General features: G+C 39.7%; 1 protein-coding gene across 1 annotated transcript in view; it reads right to left on the bottom strand.

Moving 5' to 3' along the window:
• Positions 1 to 5790: 5790 nt before the first annotated feature.
• Positions 5791 to 21458, bottom strand: part of NAA16 (N-alpha-acetyltransferase 16, NatA auxiliary subunit) — a 51771-nt gene continuing 36103 nt past the window's right edge. Inside the window, exons 10-20 of the mRNA XM_034416557.3 lie at positions 21129 to 21201; positions 20798 to 20967; positions 19447 to 19599; positions 18246 to 18374; positions 17139 to 17352; positions 15207 to 15400; positions 12275 to 12383; positions 10175 to 10273; positions 9936 to 10079; positions 8591 to 8688; positions 5791 to 7532 (exon numbers count right to left, since the gene is read on the bottom strand). Of these exons, the coding sequence (XP_034272448.2) occupies positions 7332 to 7532; positions 8591 to 8688; positions 9936 to 10079; positions 10175 to 10273; positions 12275 to 12383; positions 15207 to 15400; positions 17139 to 17352; positions 18246 to 18374; positions 19447 to 19599; positions 20798 to 20967; positions 21129 to 21201 (1584 nt within the window). The 3' untranslated portion in view covers positions 5791 to 7331. The remainder of the gene's footprint in view (positions 7533 to 8590; positions 8689 to 9935; positions 10080 to 10174; positions 10274 to 12274; positions 12384 to 15206; positions 15401 to 17138; positions 17353 to 18245; positions 18375 to 19446; positions 19600 to 20797; positions 20968 to 21128; positions 21202 to 21458) is intronic.

The following is a 21458-nucleotide window of genomic DNA, read 5'->3' as shown; positions in this document are numbered from 1 at the left end:
GTTCTGGTCAGAACCGATAAAGTCAGCTTCGGAGTCACGGAAGAGTGGAGAAATCTCTCCAAGTATTGTTTAAGTGTCTCTTTATCTAATCCAATTGCTAAAAAAAAAAAAAAACAGACAAGGCAAAGAGTGTGTTTGGTTAGATCCTCAACTGTTGGCCAACACTTCCCAACAAGAGGCATCTGACTTTATCAAGCGCCTGGGGCATCTGCAATTCAATGGAAGTGAAACCTCCAGAATTAATGGCGTAATAGAATAGAGTAGAATTCTTAGGATAGAATTCAAAGGCACCTATTATCATATGTGGTGGACCTGCCCAATGGCGAAACAATATTGGCAAAGGATCAAAATACAAATAGAGGAAATAACACACCAAAAGATAGAACTAAGACCAGAAAGCTTCTTATTAGGCATAGTGAATGGATACTATGAAAAAGAAATAACCTATTTAATTATACATATGATAACAGCAGCACGAATACTATACACGCAACACTGGAAGAGTAGTGATATATCAACACCAGATAAAGTAATCAATAAAATTATGGAATGTGTGGAATTAGATAGACTCACAAAGGAATTACAAAATAGGGAAGAAAATGACTTTTACTTAGTATGGGAAAAGTGGTATAGTTGGTTGAAAGATAGGAAAGAGATGAAGCAATAGGAAGTAAACAAAATGACCAAATATAATATGATGGAAACAAAGAACAGACATAGGTCAACAAAGATCAATAGTAGATAGACAAAAGGGAAGGACCAAATAAGGAAGAGTCAAAATACAAAGAGAAATGTATATTGAATAGAGTAGAATTCTTTATTGGCCAAGTGTGATTGGACACAGAAGGAATTTGTCTTTGGTGCATATGCTCTCAGTGTACATAAGGAGAATAAAATACATTCATCGAGAATAAAAAGATACAACACTTAGTGATAGTCAAGGTTACTAATATGCTATCAAATCATACTGGGAAACATAAAAACAATATAAATTGAAAGATACAAGCAACATGGTTATAGTAATAAGTGGGAAGAGATAGATACTAGAAAGGAAGAGAAGAATAATAGTAATGCAGCCTTAGTGAATAGTTTGATAGTGTTGTGGGAATTATTTGTTTTTCAGGAAAAAACTCTCCTTGTGTCTAGTTGTTCTGGTGTGCAGTGCTCTATAGCGTCGTTTTGAGGGTAGGAATTGAAACAGTTTATGTCCAGGATGCGAGGGGTCTTTAAATATTTTCACAGCCCTCTTTTTGACTCATGCAGTACACAGGTCCTCAATGGAAGGCAGGTTGGTAGCATTATTAAATTATTAAATTACAGGAAGGTCAAGTCGTAATTTATTGCCAACATAATTTATTTTCTACTTTTTCCTCCCTCCTTTCCCTGCAGGGGAAGTTTTAGTTATTGCTCCGTTCGGCTCATGCAAAACTGTAATCAGCGTCTCCCAAAAACCAGAGTCTCCAAAAGAAAACCAAAAAACAACCCCAGAAAAGTTGTTTCCGTTTCAAAGAAGCAATTGCAGCCAAACTGCAGGTCAAGCAAGAAAGATTATTCTTTCTAGTCCAACCTCCTGCTTAGGCAGGAAACCCTATACCACTTCAGACAAATGGTTGTCCAACCTCTTCTTAAAAGCTTCCAGTGTTGGAGCATTTACAACTTCTGGTGGCAAGCAGTTCCACTGGTTAATTGTCCTCACTGTTAGGAAGTTTCTCCTTAATTCCAAGTTGCTTCTCTCCTTGATTAGTTTCCATCCATTGCTTCTTGTCCTGTCCTTGGGTGTTTTGGAGAATAGCTTGACTCCCTCTTCTTTGGGGCAGCCCCTGAGGTATTAGAAGACTGCTATCATGTCTCCCCTAGTCCTTCTTTTCATCAAACTAGACATACCCAGTTCCTGCAACCGTTGTAGCTCCAGGGAAAGCATCCCCACCCCATAAGTAAGAAGTATTTCTTCCTGTCCATCTATTTCTCTTTGCACAAACTTAACAGCTCCCTGGCCCTGAGCAGGTAACTGGGGAAAGCTCAGGTAAACAAAACCCTCTGCCTAAATTGTGCAAATCCCCCTCCCTGACCCAGCTAAGGGGGTGACGCATCCGTCCTTGAGTGGGATAAAACTAGGCAGTGATACAAAATTTTTGCTGCCATCTTATCTTGGTATTGTGGTCTGCGGGAACGGCCTTGGGAGGCCGAAGGGAGAGATTGTAACTTACCGTAGAACGTCCTGTGCAAACTACTATCTCAGGCTCCACAAGAAGGGGGGAGAGCAAGGGGGGGCTTTCACAAAGGATCTTCCCTAGTTTTTCTGGAGAGTAACGAAAGAAAAAGGGAGGAGGAGAAAGGCAGGAAGTCTCGCAACGTTCTGTCAATGCAACGTTGCAACAAAGGTCGAGGGAGTTTTCTGGTTGTGCTTCTTGACTTGACAACTTTGGAGGGTTAACTGCTTGGTGGACAGGCGTTGTCTCTCCTTCCACTTTTTACAGTGTGCAGGAAGCATTAAAAATAGGGATGGATTAGAGGGGCTTCTTCCTTTACCCTTCCCTCTTCTTTTCCCTTTTGCCTACTCTTCCCCTCCATCTTTCTTTGTCTTTCTCCTTCCCATTCCCATTGCGCTTCCTTTCTCCTCTTCCTTCTCTCCTCTTCCCTATTCCCTTTGACCTTCTCTTCCTTTCCCTTCTTCTTTCCTTCCACTTTCTTCCTTTTCCTTTCCCCTTCTCCTTCCCTTTCCTCTTCCTTTCCCCTTCCTTTTCCTCTTCCCTTCTCTCCTCCCTTTCTCCTTCTTTTCCCTCTTCCTTTCCTCTTTTCCTTCCCTTAGCCTCCCTTCCCTCTTCCTTTCCCTTTCACCATCCTATCCCTCTTCCTTCTCTTCTTTCCTTTCTTTCTCTTCTTCCCTTCTCTTCCGTCTTCCTTTCCCTTTCTCCTTCCCATCCCTCTTCCTTTCTCGTTTTCCTTCCCTTCCCTTCCCTTTCCTTTCTTTCTCTTCCCTCTTCCTTCCCTTCCCTTCTCTTCCTTCTTCCTTTCCTTTCCCTCCCCATTTCTCTTCCTTTCTCCTTTTCCTTTTCTTCTCCTCTCTTCCCTTTCTGAGCACTTAAGTAAGGTGGACTCTTATGTATCTTTCTAGTTTTTTCACATCAAAGTTTTTAACTTTCACACAAAAAGTCATCTACCAGGTACTGGTCTACTTTTTCATGTAGAGCTTCACCATTTTCACCTAGAACTTCACGTAATGTGTCCCATTCTACTTTCCCACAGAGAACGATATATCCACGTTGTGAGTAGAAGGATCTCAAATGTACCTTTACTGAAGACGGAGGTAGAATAATGGTTATTTTGCAAATATTCCTTCCCCTACCACAAAGTCTATTTGGAGGATCTAATTATGCTTGATGGGATTACAAATTATATTTTTAGTTGAGGGGTCTTTGGTGCTCTCTGAGCTTGTTTTCTTGCAGACGTTTCATTTTCCAAACCAGGTAACATATATATGTTAGTTGTTGGAGAGATTTTCCAACCGAAGAAGTCATGTTCCCTCTAGTGGAGAAATAGAGCAGATGAAGACAATATCTCCAGAAGAAGGCTTGCAATGACACCACTTCAGTCCTTCAGTATTCCTTACATTTCAGCCCTGGACGATTCCCTCCTTCGAACCTTTGAGGCCTCTCTGACATCTAAAAGGTCTCCAATGATAAATGGGCCACCTTTAGATGTCCCAGTGGAGGTGAGGCATTAGTTATCCACCAAATCTTTATGATGGTCATAGAGCCAGCATAACGAAGGTGGGATATAAGGAAATAATTTTTTTAAAAAAGCTAAAACAAGTTACACAAAATTAACATGAAAAAAATACACTTAAAAAAAACCCCATATCTATCTCTATCATCTGTCTATCCATCCATCCATCATCATCAATCATCTATCTCTATCATCTATCCTATCAACCATTCATCCATCCATATCTATCATCTATCTATATCATCTATCCATCCATCCATCATCTATCCATCATCATCTATCTCTATCATCTATCCTATCCTATCAACCATCCATCCATCCATATCTATCATCATCTATCTCTATCATCTATCCATCCATCCATCCATCCATCCATCCAATCATCTATCGATCATCTATCCTATCCTATCATCCATCCATCCATCCATCTCTAATATCTATCTATCTATCATCTATCTATCTATCTATATCTATCTATCTATCTATCTATCTATCTATCTATCTATCTATCTATCTATCTATCTATCATCTATCTATCTGTCTATCTAATCTATCATCTATCATCTATCTATCTATCTATCTATCTATCTATCTATCATCTATCTCTGCGCTCCCTCCCTTTCCATTCTGCTGAGTTTTATTTTAATTAATATGAATAAATTAAATTTGAGATCCTTATCGTTTTAACGTTTTAGATTGTTTTATTGAATGTCTGTAAGTCACCTAGAGTTGCCTTCGTGTACAGATTTGATAAATAAATATTAAACATTTTGAATGAACTTTTGTGGGGAAAGAGGTTGTGTTTATGTTTTTGATGCTCCCTGTAAATTTATGGTTATTTATTTTATAGTTCTTTTAATGTTTTTTTTTTTAAATATGTAATTTGTTTTCAAGCTTTTTTAAAAAAAGTTTATATTCCACCCTCCTTTATGCTTGTCCATGACCTGATAAAAGTTTTGATTGACACAACATCTAATCCACAATCTATTCCAGAAGAAAAACTTTGATGTATATCTACATGGGATGGGGGTGTTTCTGTAAAATGAAAAGTCCTGTCATTAACCAAGATACGGCCACTGGGCAACAATACAATGTAATTATAGGTAGTCCTCAACTTACAAGAGTTCACTTAGTAACTGTCCAAAGTTACAACGGCACCAAAAAAAGTGACTTTCTCGCTCTTACGACTGTTGTGGCATCCCCCCCGGTCATGTGATCAACATGCAAAGGCTTGGCAACTGGCATGTACTTATGACAGTTGCAGTGTCCCAGGGTCACGTTGTTAGGAAATGAGTATTACCTACCTTGTTGGGTTGGGAATATATAAACCATCAATATAGCTTTAAGACTGCTGTATTGCATCATACTGTGTCCTGATTGGTTAGCTCTGTAGCCAATCTCCTTAAGAGGGAGCTAGAAACATGGTTTGTTTCTTTGCTGTTCTTGTTCTTATATCTCTGTATGCTACTATTTGCAAATCCAGAAGAACTGTTTCTTGTGAATGACGACGATGACTGGTAAGAAGACTTTGTTATTGGATTATCCCTGGACTGTCGTTTTGCTATCTCCTGCTTTATGTATGTATGACCTGGACTGTTTATTGGACTGTGCCTTACTATTTCCTGAAAGTAAACACAACTGGGTGTATCTGTGTGTTGACTGTGTTTATTCGTACCTACTCTCAATCGCTTTCATGTACACACCCTTGCTATTCAAGGGTTACTCTGCGAATTCCTTAACACATGTGTTCTCCTTTTGCGACCTTCTGATGAGCAAACTCAACGAGGAAGCCAGATTCACTTTCAACTGTGTTGCTAATTTAACAACTGCAGTGATTTAACAAGTGTGGCAAAAAAGATCGTAAAATGGAGCAAAATTCACGTAGCAATTGTCTTGCTTAGCAATGGAAATGTTGGGCTCTATTATGGTCGTAAGTTGAGGAGCGCCTGTATATTAAAACAGATTAAATTGGTTATTGTTATTTTGAGTACAATTGCACTGTAATGCAATTGTAGAATTTAAAATACCATATTCGGTTGGTTATAAACACCCAACGTCAGCAGCAAGTGTACAAAATAATTTATTACAGCATTACATTGTTGAACTCTTTACAGTAAAGTTTTCATTCAACTATCGATCCTAAGTAAATGACAAAGGAGATTGTCTTCATGACATCTTGGTAAAACTTCCCTTTTTAAATTTTGCATAGGACCTCCGTCATTTAAATATTTACATTACTCAAAAAAAAATTGAAAACAAACTGGTTCCATTATTTTTTTTTTTTCAAAACAAAAGATTTTTTTATACAAGCCACAGTGACTTTTCTTTTCAGGAATATTTATTTCATTTTCAGGAATATTTATTTATCTCCTGAAGAGGGGGGGAAAAACATTTAAAACTGAAACAAAACATTGATATGTTATACGTGAAGTGCAGGTACGTTAACTTATAAAAAAATAAACGGGGGAAAAAAGATGAAATGCAATGTATAATTAGACGAAGTTGTGCTTTTAAAAAAAAAATAACCTTACTCAACGTTAACAGCTTTACAGCATGTAATACAACAATATTTTTTTCCGACTATTGGCTTCTGATTCCTTTCTCGAACATTTTAATGTAGCTCACCGTTATTATTACGACCTCATTCTCCGTTAATTCTCTCCCTTCTGTTTTGGAAGTGAAATGTTTTTTTAAAATTCCTAATAAAAAAGGTAACTTAATCGTTGTAATGGCAACTTAATGGTATTAAATGTTTAATGGATCGTTGAAAAGAATCATTGTGAACCAAAATAATTTACAGCTTTAAAAAACACATTCTCCATTTTATAAATCCGAAAGCGCTTTTCCAATAAATCAGAATTTCCACACAATACTATTAGGAAACTGACAAAACTCTGCCAGTACCCATCACGATCCATGCTTTGAAAGAAATGGAAAATAATATTTGTAGCTCAGGGTTGAAATGAAAGGGTCCTTGATGCTCTCTGAGGTTGGTGGTTTTCTTGCAGAACGTTTCACGACCCAACTAGGTAACGTCATCAATGCAAGAAGGGAGAGGGGTTTTGCCCTGTGTTTGTTACCTAGTTGGGCAATGAAATGTCTTGCAAGAAAAAAACCCAGTTCAGGGAGCACCAAGGACACCACCGAAACATAAAACCGATGAAAAATATGTGTCGAGGCTATATTTATCCTGGTTTGTTAACTTCCACATGCAGGACTTTCCACGGATGGTGACACAGACAAGATGGCGGCCTCTTCTCAGATTCTCCTCAGATGGACACCTTCCTTGCAAAGCCATCCAACACGTTTTGATAGAAGTGATCGTATTTATTGGCATATTCAATGGAATTTATGGGTCGACGATTCAGAATAGAAAGATTTATAGCTGTACAAAGTATAAACACAACCAGTATTATGCAAAAAAAAAAAAAAAAAAGGCTGTTTATATTAATATCGGCAGCTCTTGTTGAGGGAAAAAAGGAGTTTCAGCACAGTAGATTTGCCTCCAGTTTCCCGGGTTGGACAGCTGAGTGGGTTCCGATGAGATCCAGCCGGAAGATCCCGGATGATCCCTGGACTGTTAGGAGCTAGTCCCGCCTTCTGTTTCAAATCTCATTGGTCAGCACTTCATGATTGATGGCCATATGATTCATGGGGGCAAAGCAACCGTCCTCGTCACTGGTTGGAGACATGAAGGCCGTCGCTAAAGGGAACATTTTGTGGCACGCGGTCCGATACGCCTCGCTCTGGCTGTGGCATTCGCCAAAGGTGCCGTCACGCAAGAAATCCAAAACCGTCGTTAAAATCTGCAGATTAACACATGAGCAGAAGCGTCAAAAGCAGAATTCTTCATCAGATTTAATACTGGTAGTCCTCCACTTACGACAGTTCGTTTAGTGACTGTTGGAACGGCAGTGAAAAAAGTGACTTAAGACTGTTTTTCACATTTATGACTGTTGTGGCATCCCCTTGCTGACATGATAAAAATTCAGAAGCTTGGCAACTGACTCATATTTATGACGGTTGCCGTGTCCCAGGGTCATATGATCCCTTTTTGTGACCTTGTGACAAGGAAAGACATTGGGGAAGCCAGATTCACTTAATAACCATTATTAACTTGACAACTGCACTGATTCACTTAACAACAATGGCAGACAAGGTCGTAAAATGGGGGAAAAACTCACTCAACAAATGTCTCACTTAGCAACAGAAAGTTTTGGCTCCACTGTGGTTGTAAGTCAAGGACTATGAATGGAATTGTAAGATCCAAAATGGAAATTACAAACACCGTCCAAATGGAGATAAAATATTTTTTTGTCAATTGTTTTTCTTTCTTCAGCTTTGTGAGAAGGTAACGCCGAGGGACAAATATGACAAAAATAGCTGTGGTCATAAGTCGAGGACTACCTGTAGAGGAGATGACCAGGCTGAGCCGGAGGGAGGTGTTAAACACGTCATAAGTCACAAGTCCCTGAGCGTCCGCAAGAGAGCTAAGCCCAGCCCATTTTGAATTCCTATCTTATCTCCCGCTCATTTCCCTTGACTGTTAGTTGGCCAGATTCTTGTAGACACCTTAAGCTTGCAATAAATCTTTATAACCATTTGAACTGCCTGAATCTCCTGATTTCCCTGGTACTTTATTTTTACCTTCACATTTCTGTCTCTCATAGATAGATGATAGATAGATAGATAGATAGATAGATAGATAGATAGATAGATAGATGATAGATAGATGATAGATAGATAGATAATAGATGGATGATGAGAGAGAGAGAGAGAGAGAGAGAGAATGAGAGAATCAAACATCTATTGAAAGGATGTGCTATTTGGGACCCCCAAACTAGGGGAAAAACCTTATTTTTACCTTCACGTTTCTGTCTCTCATGGCTTCGTCGAGTCTAGTAGCAATGGCGATTGCTTTCTCTTGCCTTGAATTATCCAGGAAATACATCATTTTGGCACCTCCAAGAGAGGGAAAAAAGCAGCTTATTAAAAGAAAAGGATGTTCCTTTTATATAAAGAAAAAAAAAACAGGTTTTTAGTGGCTGCAGCCCATTATACTTTATATTAATCCATTTGAAACAATCACACAGAGGAGTATATTAAGATTTTTAAAAATGGAAGACGTTCGATCTTATCTATTAGGCATTAGAGGAATATATTTATTTGCCAGATGCTATTATCGCCGTTCTGGAATACAAGTATCAGAGATTTTTATTACGTGGAAAAAGATCTTGCCTCTGATGGCATTATTGACCGAACTCTTCATCTTCTTTTAACGACCCCATAATCCCTTGCGGGGTGGAGTCGGGGCAACTGAATGGAGCTGAGTGTTTTACTGGCCGGATGCCCTTCCTGTTACCAATGCGGAGTTTTGTTCAGCAGATATATATTCTCATTGTGCCCAGAGTGAGAAATATCTGCCTCTACCTAGGATCGAACTCACAGCCTCCTGATTGTGAGGCGAGAGCTCCACCTCTAGGCCACCGTACCACTCACATTATTGACCAAACTCTTGAGATTACTAAATTAAAAGGCAGTCACAACAACACAAAAACATATTTTTCCTTCTCTTTCTCTCTCTCTCTTGGAATGGGAAGACAAAATTAAGATCGGTGTATTCATCAGAAATCATGTAAATTAAATCAAAAGATAATCTAGCTTCTTTATTGCTCAATCTAGGTTCGTGACCCTGAATTTTACAATACAGGTAGTCCTTGACTTACAATGGTTTGTTTAGTGACCGTTCAAAGTTACAACGGTATTGAAAAAAGTGACTTACGACCGTTTTCCACATTTGTGACCGTTGCAGTGTCCCCATGATCATGTGATTGAAATTCAGATGCTTGGCAACTGGCATGTACTTATGACGGTTGCTGTGTCTTTTGACCAGCGAAGTCAGATTCATTTAACAACTGGGTTACTAACTTTAAAACTGCAAAGATTCACTTAACAACTACGGCAGGAGATGTCGTAAAATGGGGCAGAATTCACTTAACCAAAAGTCTCACTTAGCAACATAAAGGCTGGGCTGAATTGTAGCCGTAAATCGAGGACTGCCTGTACAACAAAATGGAAATGAATTTGCAAAATTTTGCCTTACGGGAGATTGTGTTGTGCCTGCTCTCTTGCATACAACTTTATTCCTGTAGTGATAATATGTAGGTTTGTCAGCACATCGGTGTTTAAACACACCTGTTGATACATACCTGAGAGCAGGTGCCGTACAGAGGTAGAATTACGCTTGAGAAATTCTTCGTTGAAACTTTCCAAATCTTTGCTAATAAAAATCTTCTCCATTTCTTGCGTAAGGACCTTGTTCACGATTTCTGGCAAATTACTGTGATTCGACACTAGGAATATAAGGATTCAGACGTGCTGTTGATTGTATTTTTAGGAAACTCAGCAGAATTTTACGGCAAAGGGGCCAGTTTTATTTTGCACTTACCACACTTGGAAAATTTAATCAAACATTCATGTAGCCAGGGGTTGTTACCACCGATAGCAAAAGCCCTTTTAACGGACTGCAACATTAGCAGGAACTTTCCTGGATGAAACAGAGAAAAAAAAATGCGATTTTATTATTTTAAATAAGGCTATGCAATTGATATCAATTCCGCGTGGGAAGGGGCTTACAACAGGAAAACAGATCCAGGGTACTCACTATAGATAGTCCTCAATTTATAACGGGTCATCTAGTGACCATTTGAAGTTACAACGGCCCTGAAAAAAAGTGACTTATGACCGTACCATCCCTGTGGTCAGGTGATGAAAATTCAGAGACTTAGCTAATTAGAAAAATGAACATTTTTAAAAAAAAATCCTTAAATTTTTTTTGTGATCTATGTAATTTATATAGTTCAGTTCAATAAGCAGATGATAGATAGAGATAGACAGAAGATAGAGATAGATTAGATTGATAGATAGTAGATAATAAGATGATAGATAGAAGATACATAGATATAGATGATAGATGAGAGAGATAGATAGAAGATAGATAGATTAGATAAATAGATATAGATCATCTATTATCTAATAGATGATAGATAGAAAATACATAGATGATATATATATAGATGATACATAGATTAGATTGATAGATAGAAGATAGATAATAGATAGATAATAAATATATGATAGATAGAAGATACATAGATTAGATTGATAGAAGATAGATAATAGATAAATGATACATAGATGATAGAAGATACATAGATAGATTAGATTGATAGGTAGATAGAAGGTAGATAGATATAGATGATAGTATAGATAGTAGATAGATTAGATAAATAAATAAATAGATAGATAGATAGATAGAAGATAGATATATATCATTCTCTATCTATTATCTAATAGATGATAGATGATAGAAAATATATAGATATATATAGATAGACGATACATAGATTAGATTGATAGAAGAGATAGATAGATGTAGATGATAGATAGAAGATAAATATAGATAGATGATACATGATAGAAACATAGATTAGATTGATAGGAAGATAGATAATAGATAGATGATAAATAGATGATAGAAGATACATAGATAGATTAGATTGATAGGTAGATAGAAGGTAGGTAGATAGATATAGATGACAGTAGATATAGATAGTAGATAGTAGATAGATTAGATAAAAAAATAGATAGATAGATAGATAGATAGATAGATAGATAGATAGATAGAAGATAAATATATATCATTCTCTATCTATTATCTAATAGATGATAGAAAATACATAGATGATATATATAGATGGATAGACGATACATAGATTAGATTGATAGAAGAGATAGACAGATAGATGTAGATGATAGATAGAAGATAAATATAGATAGATGATACATGATAGAAGATACATACATAGATTAGATTGATGAATAGATATAGATAATAGATGGATGATGAGAGAGAGAGGGAGGAAGGGAGAGAGAGAGAGAGAGAGCGGGGGACAGACAGATATGGAGGCCTGCTTGTTGAGCTGGACTATATAAATTACACAGATTAAAGAAATTATGTACATTACATGGCAGCCAAGCATCTTTCTTCAGGATTAATGCACTTACGCAGGAAGCGAAACCTATCTGACCATTATAGCGCTATCTAAAATAGATTTCATTAAACCGACCTAGAACTAACTCTCCTTTTAAATTTTTAATTCATGTGATTTTATAAATTGGGTGTTTTAATCTGTGTTTCAGCCAAAATATTTAATAATTTTAAGGGATTTTTTAATATTTGTATTATCTGTATTTTATCTTGGCTGTTCACCGCTCTGAGTCCTTCGGGAGTAGGGCGGTATAGAAATTTGATAAATAAATAAATAAATAAATAAATAAATAAATAAATAAATAAATAAATAAATAAATAAACAAACAAACAAATAAATAAATAAACTTCCACCTGTATTCTGTACAGATAATTTCAGATGCTAAAAAAATGACATGCACGTTGATCACAATGTAAAATTGAGAGAGTATGCATAGTACATACATCCGCGTTACAAAACCATCTCCTTCTCCCATGTTACAACTGCACGCAGTTTACCTTTCCTGAAATATATTTCAAAGGCTAGTAGATGGGTGTCTATGTTGTCGGCCGCGAGGTTCTTCAGAGGTATAAGGAATTTAATTGCCTCCTCCAAGGGATTTTCCACCTGTCTCAACAACAGAAAAGCGAGTAGGTTACAAACCAGAGCGTGTGAAAAGAATTTCAAGGAGTAAGCTCGTCATAATTTGGTGCTGGAGTGTTTGCACTTTCCCCCTTTTTCGTAACGTTTGAGTAGCGTTGCTCCTAGGGTAGAGAGACGTCAAACAGGATAGAAAGGTTGAAGTTCTCCATCACTTCAGGAGACATCCGATTTCTTGGTTCTAATCTACAGGTAACTCTCCACTTATAACAATTCATTTAGTGACCGTTCGAAGTTACCATGGTACTGAAAAAAATGACTTACGACCCTTTTTCACACTTATGGACCATTGCAGCATTCCCCGTGGACAGGTGATCAAAATTCAGAGGTTTGGAAACTGGCATGTACTGATGACAGTTGCGATCTCCAGGGTCACGTGATCCCTTTTTGCGACCTTCATGCGAACAAAGTCCACGGGGAAGCCAGTTTCACTTAACAACCGTGGTACTTACATAACAACTGCAGGGATTCACTTAACAACTGTGGTGAGAAAGGTCGTAAAATAGGGCAAAACTTGTCTCGCTGAGCAACCGAAATTTTGGGCTCCATTGCGGCCTTACGTCGATAGCAAACCTAGTATTCCTTCCTCAGCTCTTATCTAGGGATTAAAAGTTACAACCGTCATCCAAGTTATAGGAATTGGTTGAGACGAGACACAACTTCTCCCAACTGGAAGAGGAAGGAAGGAAACTAACAAGGGAAACTGGTTCTCTTATCAGAACTTTTAAAACTGGGGTCCCCAACCTGTGGACTGTGGCCCACTACCGAGCTGTGGCCTAATTGACGTTTCCGGGTTGGCGGCCCAGAGCAGGGGCAGAGGGGAAGATTTCGTGGGAGGGGCAGGCGTGCATGCATGCGTATGAGCACCCACAAAATTTGCAGCAATGTTCACGCCTATGGCCGAGCCTCGTTGGGGGCATTTGCAGCCCCGTTCGCGTGAACATTGCTGCAAATGTTGCGGGTGCTCGAATGCGCGCAAGTGCACCTCCCCTCCCATGAAATCACCCTCTTCCCCCTTCTCCCCACTGCCAACCCAAAAATGCCGGGGAACTTTGCTCTAAAGCAGGGGTGTCAAACTCAATTTCGTTGAGGGTCGCATCAGGGCTGTGGTTGACCTCGAGGAGGGGGGGAGGGTGTGTGTGGCCGATTAGGTGGGTGTGGCCAACTGAGTGGGTGTGGCCGGCTTGACACCACTCCCCAAACTGCTGGCATGTTTCCTCTTAGCATTGGGTAGACCAGTACATCGTGGGGCAGATACAGCCCCCTCTAAAATGCCCTCCAAAAAACATGGCGGTCCCCAAAATCAGCTCAACCATGATAGAATCAGACCATGTCTCAGTTCCCAGGAGAAGCTTGCATAAAAATGGATTTGTTTCCTAGCCTTTCGCCATCCTGAAGAAAGAACTTTGATTTTTAGGCTTCTCTCCTGGAGCCTCGCGGCCAATCGGACTTACAGTCCTCGATTTAAGACCACAACGGAGCCCAAAAATTTCCCCGCTAAGCGAGACGGTTGTGAAGTGAGCGTTGTCCTTATTTTACGAGTGTTCTTGCCACCGCATTTAAGCAAATCACGGCAGGTTTGAAGTCAGTCATACCGTTGTTAAGCAAACCTGGCTTCCCCGCTGATTCGTCGGAAGGTCGCGGAAGGGGATGGCGTGACCCGGGGACGCTGCGACCCTCAGAAATATGAGCCACTTGCCAAGCGTCTGACTTTTTTTTAAAAAAAAATAATAATATTTGGTTTTTTATCAGTTTGTCAAAGTATAAAATACAAAGAGGAAAAATAGTGGAAAACTAAGAAAAGGGTGAGGGAAAAGAACAGAAATATAGTGTAAAAAAGAGAAAAGGAAAGAAAAAAGCACCGACTTCTGACTCTCTTTAGCACAGGAGAAGATCGCAATCTTACAGCCACAACTTTTTGCTTTTATACAACAGTGGGTACAAGCGTCTGAATTTCGATCACGGGATGACCATGGAGATGCCACAAGGGCCGTTAAGAGTGAAAAATATTCCTTTTTTTAAGGGCCGTGGTAATTTCAGTCACTAAGTCATCATCATCTTCATTTAATGACCCCGTAATCCCTTGCAGGGTGGAGTCTGGGCAACTGAATGGAGCTAGCAGAGTGTTTCCTGTTGCCAATGCGGAGTTTTTCCCCCAGCAGATATATTCTCATTGTGCCTAGAGAGAGAAATATCTGCCTCTACCTAGGATCGAACTCACAGTCTCCTGATTGTGAGGTGAGAGCTCCACTTCTAGGCCACCGCATCACTCAGTTCGGTCACTAAATGAACTGTCGTAAATTGAGGAGTGCCTCTAATTAAGTTTTTTATGCGTTAAGATGTCAGTACTTCAAGCTGCATTTACTCTAGTGCTGACATAAGAAGGAGAAGCGGAGGCGTCTGGAAAGGGACGTTTGACTTTTCACCTACTTATTTTCCCTGGAGATAATATCCCCTAGGAGATGGGATGGGAGGGAGGAAATTCCTTTGAGCTGGAGCAGTAGATTAGGGGTAGAGTGACTTGGAAGATGGCCAATGAGTGCAGAGGAGTGGGGAATGGAAAGGGAGGGTTTTGGGTCAGGAAGTCAGTATTGGCTACGATGGAGTCGGAGTTAGAATGTCATGCTTAATAAATGGGAGTTTTTCATCAAAGACTTTGTTTGAAATGCAATTTATTTGAGACGACCTCGAAACCTGACATAAGATTTATCTCCTGCCTCGTTTCCGGGGGAGACCGTGCAGGACGACCAATCTCAGCATCTTAGAATTAGGCAAAAGTGGAGTTTTTACCCTTTCCAGTTTCTCAGGAATTAACTCTTCCTTCAGGCCGCTGGTCTCCTCCTCTTCTTCGTCTCGTTTCTTCTTCTGACTCTTCTGCTGCCGCTCTCGTTCCGCGTGTTTCTTCTCCTCCTCCAGTTTCGCTTTTTTCTGCGCCCGCCGCTGCTTGCTGAGCATTTTCTTCAGTTCTTTGGCAGAAAGATTTTCTGTAGGAAAAAAACAGAATTATTTTTTCGTTTTCGATTTTTGACCCGGGTGGGTACCCCCTCCCAATGTACGACCAACAACTGAGCCCAACGTTTCTGTCGTTAAATTGAGACGTTTGTTCAGGGAGTTTTGCCCGGTTTTACGATCTTTCTGGCCACGGCCATTAAGTGAATTGCTGCAGTGGTTGTTAAGCAAATCTGGCTTCCCCCACTGCTCGTCAGAAGGTCACAAAAGGGGATTGTGTAACCACAGGACACTGCAACTGTCATAAGTATATGCCGGTTGCCAAGCGCCTGAACTGATCATGTGACCATGGGGACACAGCAAGTCGTTTCACACCTACGTAAGTGTGAAAAACTTTTTTCAGTGCTATTGTTAATTTTGAACAACCATTAAATGATCTAATGCAGTATTGCCATATTGTAGGCTAACTCTGCCCTCTGCCAGCAGTTTGATCCTGACCGGCTCAAGGTTGACTCAGCCTTCTGTCCTTCCGAAGTCGATAAAATGAGGACCCAGATTGTTGCGGGGGGGGGGGGGGCAAGAGGTCGAATCTGTAAACCGCTTAGAGAGGGCTGGAAAGCAGAGTGAAGCGGTATATAAGTCTAAGTGCTTTTGCTATTGCAAGTCAAGGGCTACCTGTACTCTTATTTACTGATAAAAGAGAATATTTATTGGTCAGGGTTGAAAAGAGGGTTCCTTGGTGCTCTCTGAGCTTGGTTGTTTTTTTTGCAGATGTTGCATTACCCAACTAGGTAACAGCATCAGTGCTAGAAGGGAGTTGGGTTTGTGGAGAGGAGGAGGAGGAGGAGGAGGAAGAAGAAGAAGAAGAAGAAGGAGAAGAAGAAGAAGAAGAAGAAGAAGAAGAGGAGGAGGACTGTGGGGTCCTTGGTCCTTTCTGGGCTTTGTTGATTTCTTCCAGACGTTTCATTACCCAATTAGGTAATAGCATCAGTGCTAGAAGGGAGTTGGGTTTGTGGAGAAGAGGGGGAGGAGGAGGAGGAGGAGGAGGAGGAGGAGGAAGAAGAAGAGGAGGAGGAGGAGGAGGAGGAGGAGGAGGAGGAGGAGGAGGAGGAGGAGGAGGAGGAGGACGACGACTGTGGGGTCCTTGGTCCTTTCTGGGCTTTGTTGATTTCTTCCAGACGTTTCATTACCCAATTAGGTAATAGCATCAGTGCTAGAAGGGAGTTGGGTTTGTGGAGAAGAGGGGGAGGAGGAGGAGGAGGAGGAGGAGGAGGAGGAGGAGGAGGAGGAGGAGGAGGAGGAGGAGGAGGAGGAGGAGGAGGAGGAGGAGGAGGAGGAGGAGGAGGACGACGACGACTGTGGGGTCCTTGGTCCTTTCTGGGCTTTGTTGATTTCTTCCAGACGTTTCATTACCCAATTAGGTAATAGCATCAGTGCTAGAAGGGAGTTGGGTTTGTGGAGAAGAGGGGGAGGAGGAACTGTGGAGTCCTTGGTGCTCTCTGAGCTTGTTTGTTTTCTTGCAGACGTTTCATTACTCAACTAGGTAACAGCATCAGTGCACTGATAAGGTTACTTAGTTTGGAGAATGAAACATTTGCCCTCTAAAACCCCAAACCTAAAAGCACAGTGATCTATTCCTGCACCAAGCTGAAACGTTTTAATTCAAAACAAAGCGAACGGTGGCTTTGAAATTCTTAAACCCAAACAATCCTGATTTCTGGAATTCCCCTTTGGGAAGCGAATACAGATCCTGTATGGCGAAAGCCCAAATACCTGAGTTCACTTCCTGCTCTTTGTTCTCGCTGGCCAAGGGGTTGTCGTGCAGCTTCAAGTAAATTTCTATGGCTGATCGCGCCGCCTTGAAATAAAAAGCGTGTTTTCGTAGCACGTCTTCTAACCTCAAGAGATCGACGTAGGCACGCAAGGTCATCTTCCTCAAACAATAGGTATGGAAGTCAAACTGGTCATCGGTGATCTCAAAGAAGTGCTGAAACACACAAGAGAAGGCAGGATAACCGAGTGGGAAGGGACCTTGGAGGTCTTCTAGCCCAACCCGCTGCTAAGAATAGAGTAGAGTAGAGTAGAATAGAATAGAAAATAGAGTAGAGTAGAATAGAAAATAGAGTAGAGTAGAATAGAATAGAAAAGAAAATAGAGTAGAGTAGAGTAGAGTAGAGTAGAGTAGAGTACAATAGAATAGAATAGAATAGAATAGAATAGAATAGAATATGGAATGGAATGGAATGGAATAGAATAGAATAGAAAATAGAGTAGAGTAGACTAAACTAGAGTAGAGTGGAATAGAATAGAATAGAACAGAAAATAGAATACAGTAGACTAGAGTAGTCTAAATTCTGACTGGCCCCCATCTATTCTCTGCCTCCTGAGTCCCAGCTGATCAGGAGGAAATGGAGATTTTGCAGTATCCTTCCCCTGGAGTGGGGTGGGAATGGAGATTTTACAGTATCCTTCCCCTGCCATGCCCACCAAGCCACGCCCACAGAACCGGTAGTAAAAAATTTTGAAACCCACCACTGGAAGCAACTCTTAAAAACATTATAACCAGCATGGGGGAAAAGAAAAATAGAGGCTTTTTACAATTTTACAAACCCTGCCATTTCTTTGAAAGGAAAACAAAGCGTATTTTCCAAGAAACTGAAGCCCAAATCAGAAAAGTTTGCTTAGATGAGCTGACCACGCGGTGATAGTGCCCGATTCTTTTTTGTTTCTGTTCAGGTTTTATTTTTGTGGTGGGGATTCTTTTAAATTCAGGATCCTTTCCTTGTAGATTTTCTTTGGGCAGTGAGTAATTGAACCCACATTCATTAGGGGAAGTGGTATAATCAGGAAAAAAACCAACCCATCCGTTGATCAACTTACCCTCTCAATTTCGTGGCACTGCTTCAAAGCTTCCCCGTATTTTCCTAATCTTTGAAAAGCGAGGGCACATTCTGTCTGAAACCACATACACTGCATTTCATTGAGATTCTCCGTGGCAGAAGTCCCTTCCTGGAAAATAAGAAAAGTACTTTAGAAATAGTCTTAATTCTACTTAAGATTGTCTTCTTTTAACGACCCCATAATCCCTTTGTCAGGTTTCGATGTCATCTCAAATAAATTGCACTCCCAAACAATTAATCTTTGCTGAAATATTCCATTTATTGAGTACGACAGATCTGGCCCCGACTTCGTCGTAGCGGATACTAACCCTCTGACCCCCAAACCCTTCCCTTTCCGTTCCCCAATTCTCATCTTCTCATTGGCCATCTTCTAAGTCAGTCTCCCCAGCTTCTGACCTCAACCCACAGGAATGTCCCCCTCCCATCCCATCTCCTAGGGGATATTATCTACAGAGAAAATAAGTAGGTGAAAAGTCAAGCCCCGTCTTTTTATGGCAGCATCAGAATGCTGACACCCTTGCGGGGTGGAGTCTGGGCAACTGAATGGAGCTAGCAGAGTCTTTACTGGCCAGATGCCCTTCTTGTCACCAGTGCGGAGTTTTGTTCAGCAGATAAATTCTCAATGTGCCCAGAGAGAGAAATATCTGCCTCTATCTAGGATCAAACTCACAGCCTCCCGATTGTGAGGCGAGAGCTTCATCTCTAGGCTACCGCACCACTCTTAATTCTGTTTAAGATATCCTGTAAAAATACTCTGTTCCAAAAATATGTGGGTGTATTGGGGGGGGGGGGCACTAATAAAACTTGTCAAAAAAAAGAAAAAAGAAAAAAAGAAAATAGAGTTGCTATAAATATTTTTATATTGTTCGACTTTATGAATAATATAATAGATTATATTTGCAACAGAATTATTTCTAATGAACTACTTTATGTTGTAGTCCCACGTTTTAAACACTACAAGGAAACGTGTTTTTTCTAGAAATGTATTACTACTTCTATTTAGACTCAATTAAAAAAAAAGCGCCACTTTAAGCTTAACAGACGTCCGTAAATATATCAAAAGTGTATTTGAGATGAAAAGTGTAAGAAAGTTTATAACAACAGATGCATTCTTTAAAAAAAAAGAAAACAAGCTTTACTTCTATTGACCTTTTGTGATAACATAATTATTTTTCTTTTACCCGTGTGAACTTGGAACACATCTCCTCGGCTTCCTTGACCAGATTTGCTCTCAGCATGTATTTTGCACACTTGGAATTGATGAATCTGTCTGCCGTATCCAAGGACTGGGCCTCGTCCATCCATCTGGCAGCTTCCTTGAGGTTGCCTACATGCTATGGGGCAAGGGAATCTATATTCAATTTCATTTCATTCAATAAGAAGGGCGCTACGCAGCATTTAAAAAACCTTCCTTTCGCTCAAAACATTAGAGGAGGATAAAATTACAGCCCTCTCTAGCCTATGTCATTAGGTGTAACAATAAACTCGGAATACACTGATTTAAAAAAAGATCATAATTAGAAAACTGTCACGGCTGACAAATCACATCCGTAATTGTAGAGCATTAGAGTGTAAAACAAACCTGGGTTTTTCAGTATAAAACTAAATCTGAATTCCCTTTCTTCCTGATATTACAGATTCAGAGGTTACTGGCACTCTAACATCATGTTCTGTTCTGAATTGACATTTGTGTGTTGGATATCAACCCATTGATATTTTCTACAAGGTCAAATGACTTAATCAATAAATATTCTATTATTCTGTTCCGTTCCGTTCCGTTCCATTCCACTCCACTCCCATCCCATCTCATCCCATATTTTCTATTCTATTCTATTCCATCCCATCCTATACCATATTTTCTATTCTATTCTATTCTATTCTATTCTATTCTATTCTATTCTATTCTATTCTATTCTATTCTATTCTATTCTATTCTATCCTATCCTATCCTATCCTATCCCATTCCATTCTATTTTCTATTTATTCTACTCTACTCTATCTTACACTATCTTATCCTATCCTATTTTTTTATCCTATCCTATCCTATCCTTCTGTTCTATTTTTTTTTTAATATAAAAGTTTATTATTTTTATTTCTCATAAAACATATATAAATGTATAATCTCTTTAACCATTCTTATCGCACATATTATCTTTTGGAAGGGTAAGAGGGGAGAAGGAGAGGAATGGTTGTTGTGGAAGAAGGGAGATATGGAATGGTAGAAGAGCAACTCCGAATATATTCTAAAGTTTTAGGATGAAGAATGAACCAATATGGAAACCTTCTGTTCTATTTTCTCTGTATTGATTCTACTCTACTCTACTCTACTCTACTCTACTCTACTCTGCTCTACTCTACTCTACTCTACTCTATTCTACCTACCCTACTCTACCCTATTCTATTCTACAAGTCAAATCATCCTGCTCTTCACTATCTACCTTTGTCTTTAAGTGCATTATCAAGTTACATGAAATATAAACACAGCAAAATTCACATATTCCGAATATGGGATAGTTAAGGAAGGGCAGTGACCTTATAAATTTTGGCTTTCAAATAGAACAGCTCTATTAACGTTGGAGTACTCGTCACAGCAGAGTTGATGTAATCCAATGCCAAGGAAAATTGGCCAAGCTTGTCGAAATGCTGCGCAAGGAAATAACGAACCCAAAGCAGCGTTGTTGGCGGTTCTTGCTCTCCGTTTTCTGCAACACACATAGAACAATTCGCAACGCTTAATCTAGAAGTACAGATTATCAAAAGGCTCGGTTCTTAAGAAAACAAATTCCCCTGTGAAGATATACCAGTCCAGATTACACTCATTAAACTTTGCATTTTAGCTACGTTCCTCAGCACTGAAGCTTACCATCTGGACTAAACATGTGACAGGTTTTCAAAGAAGCTTCGTAACTAATTACCAGCTCTTGGATTGTTGAAATCTACAAAAGAGAATTAAGAAAGCTGTGTTAAAATATTCCTGGGGTTACTGTCTGATTTAACATTCATTCATTCTCTCTATAAAGCGCATCACTCAATGAACAACACACATTGCAATTTCTTAACTTGACAGAACAGTAAGGTACTTTCTGTACAACTCGCTATTGTACATTCTTGAAAACACCTCTTTGGAAAACCACTAGATGGCGATTAAGAGTTGCATGCCTCTCTTTGCTGCCATCTACTGTAGAGTCTTTTT

The sequence above is a fragment of the Pantherophis guttatus genome, chromosome 5 (assembly GCF_059756535.1).
Source record: "Pantherophis guttatus breed Tessera chromosome 5, ASM5975653v1, whole genome shotgun sequence".
In the NCBI taxonomy this organism is placed as follows: domain Eukaryota; kingdom Metazoa; phylum Chordata; class Lepidosauria; order Squamata; family Colubridae; genus Pantherophis; species Pantherophis guttatus.
This window is presented reverse-complemented; position numbering and strand designations above follow the sequence as displayed.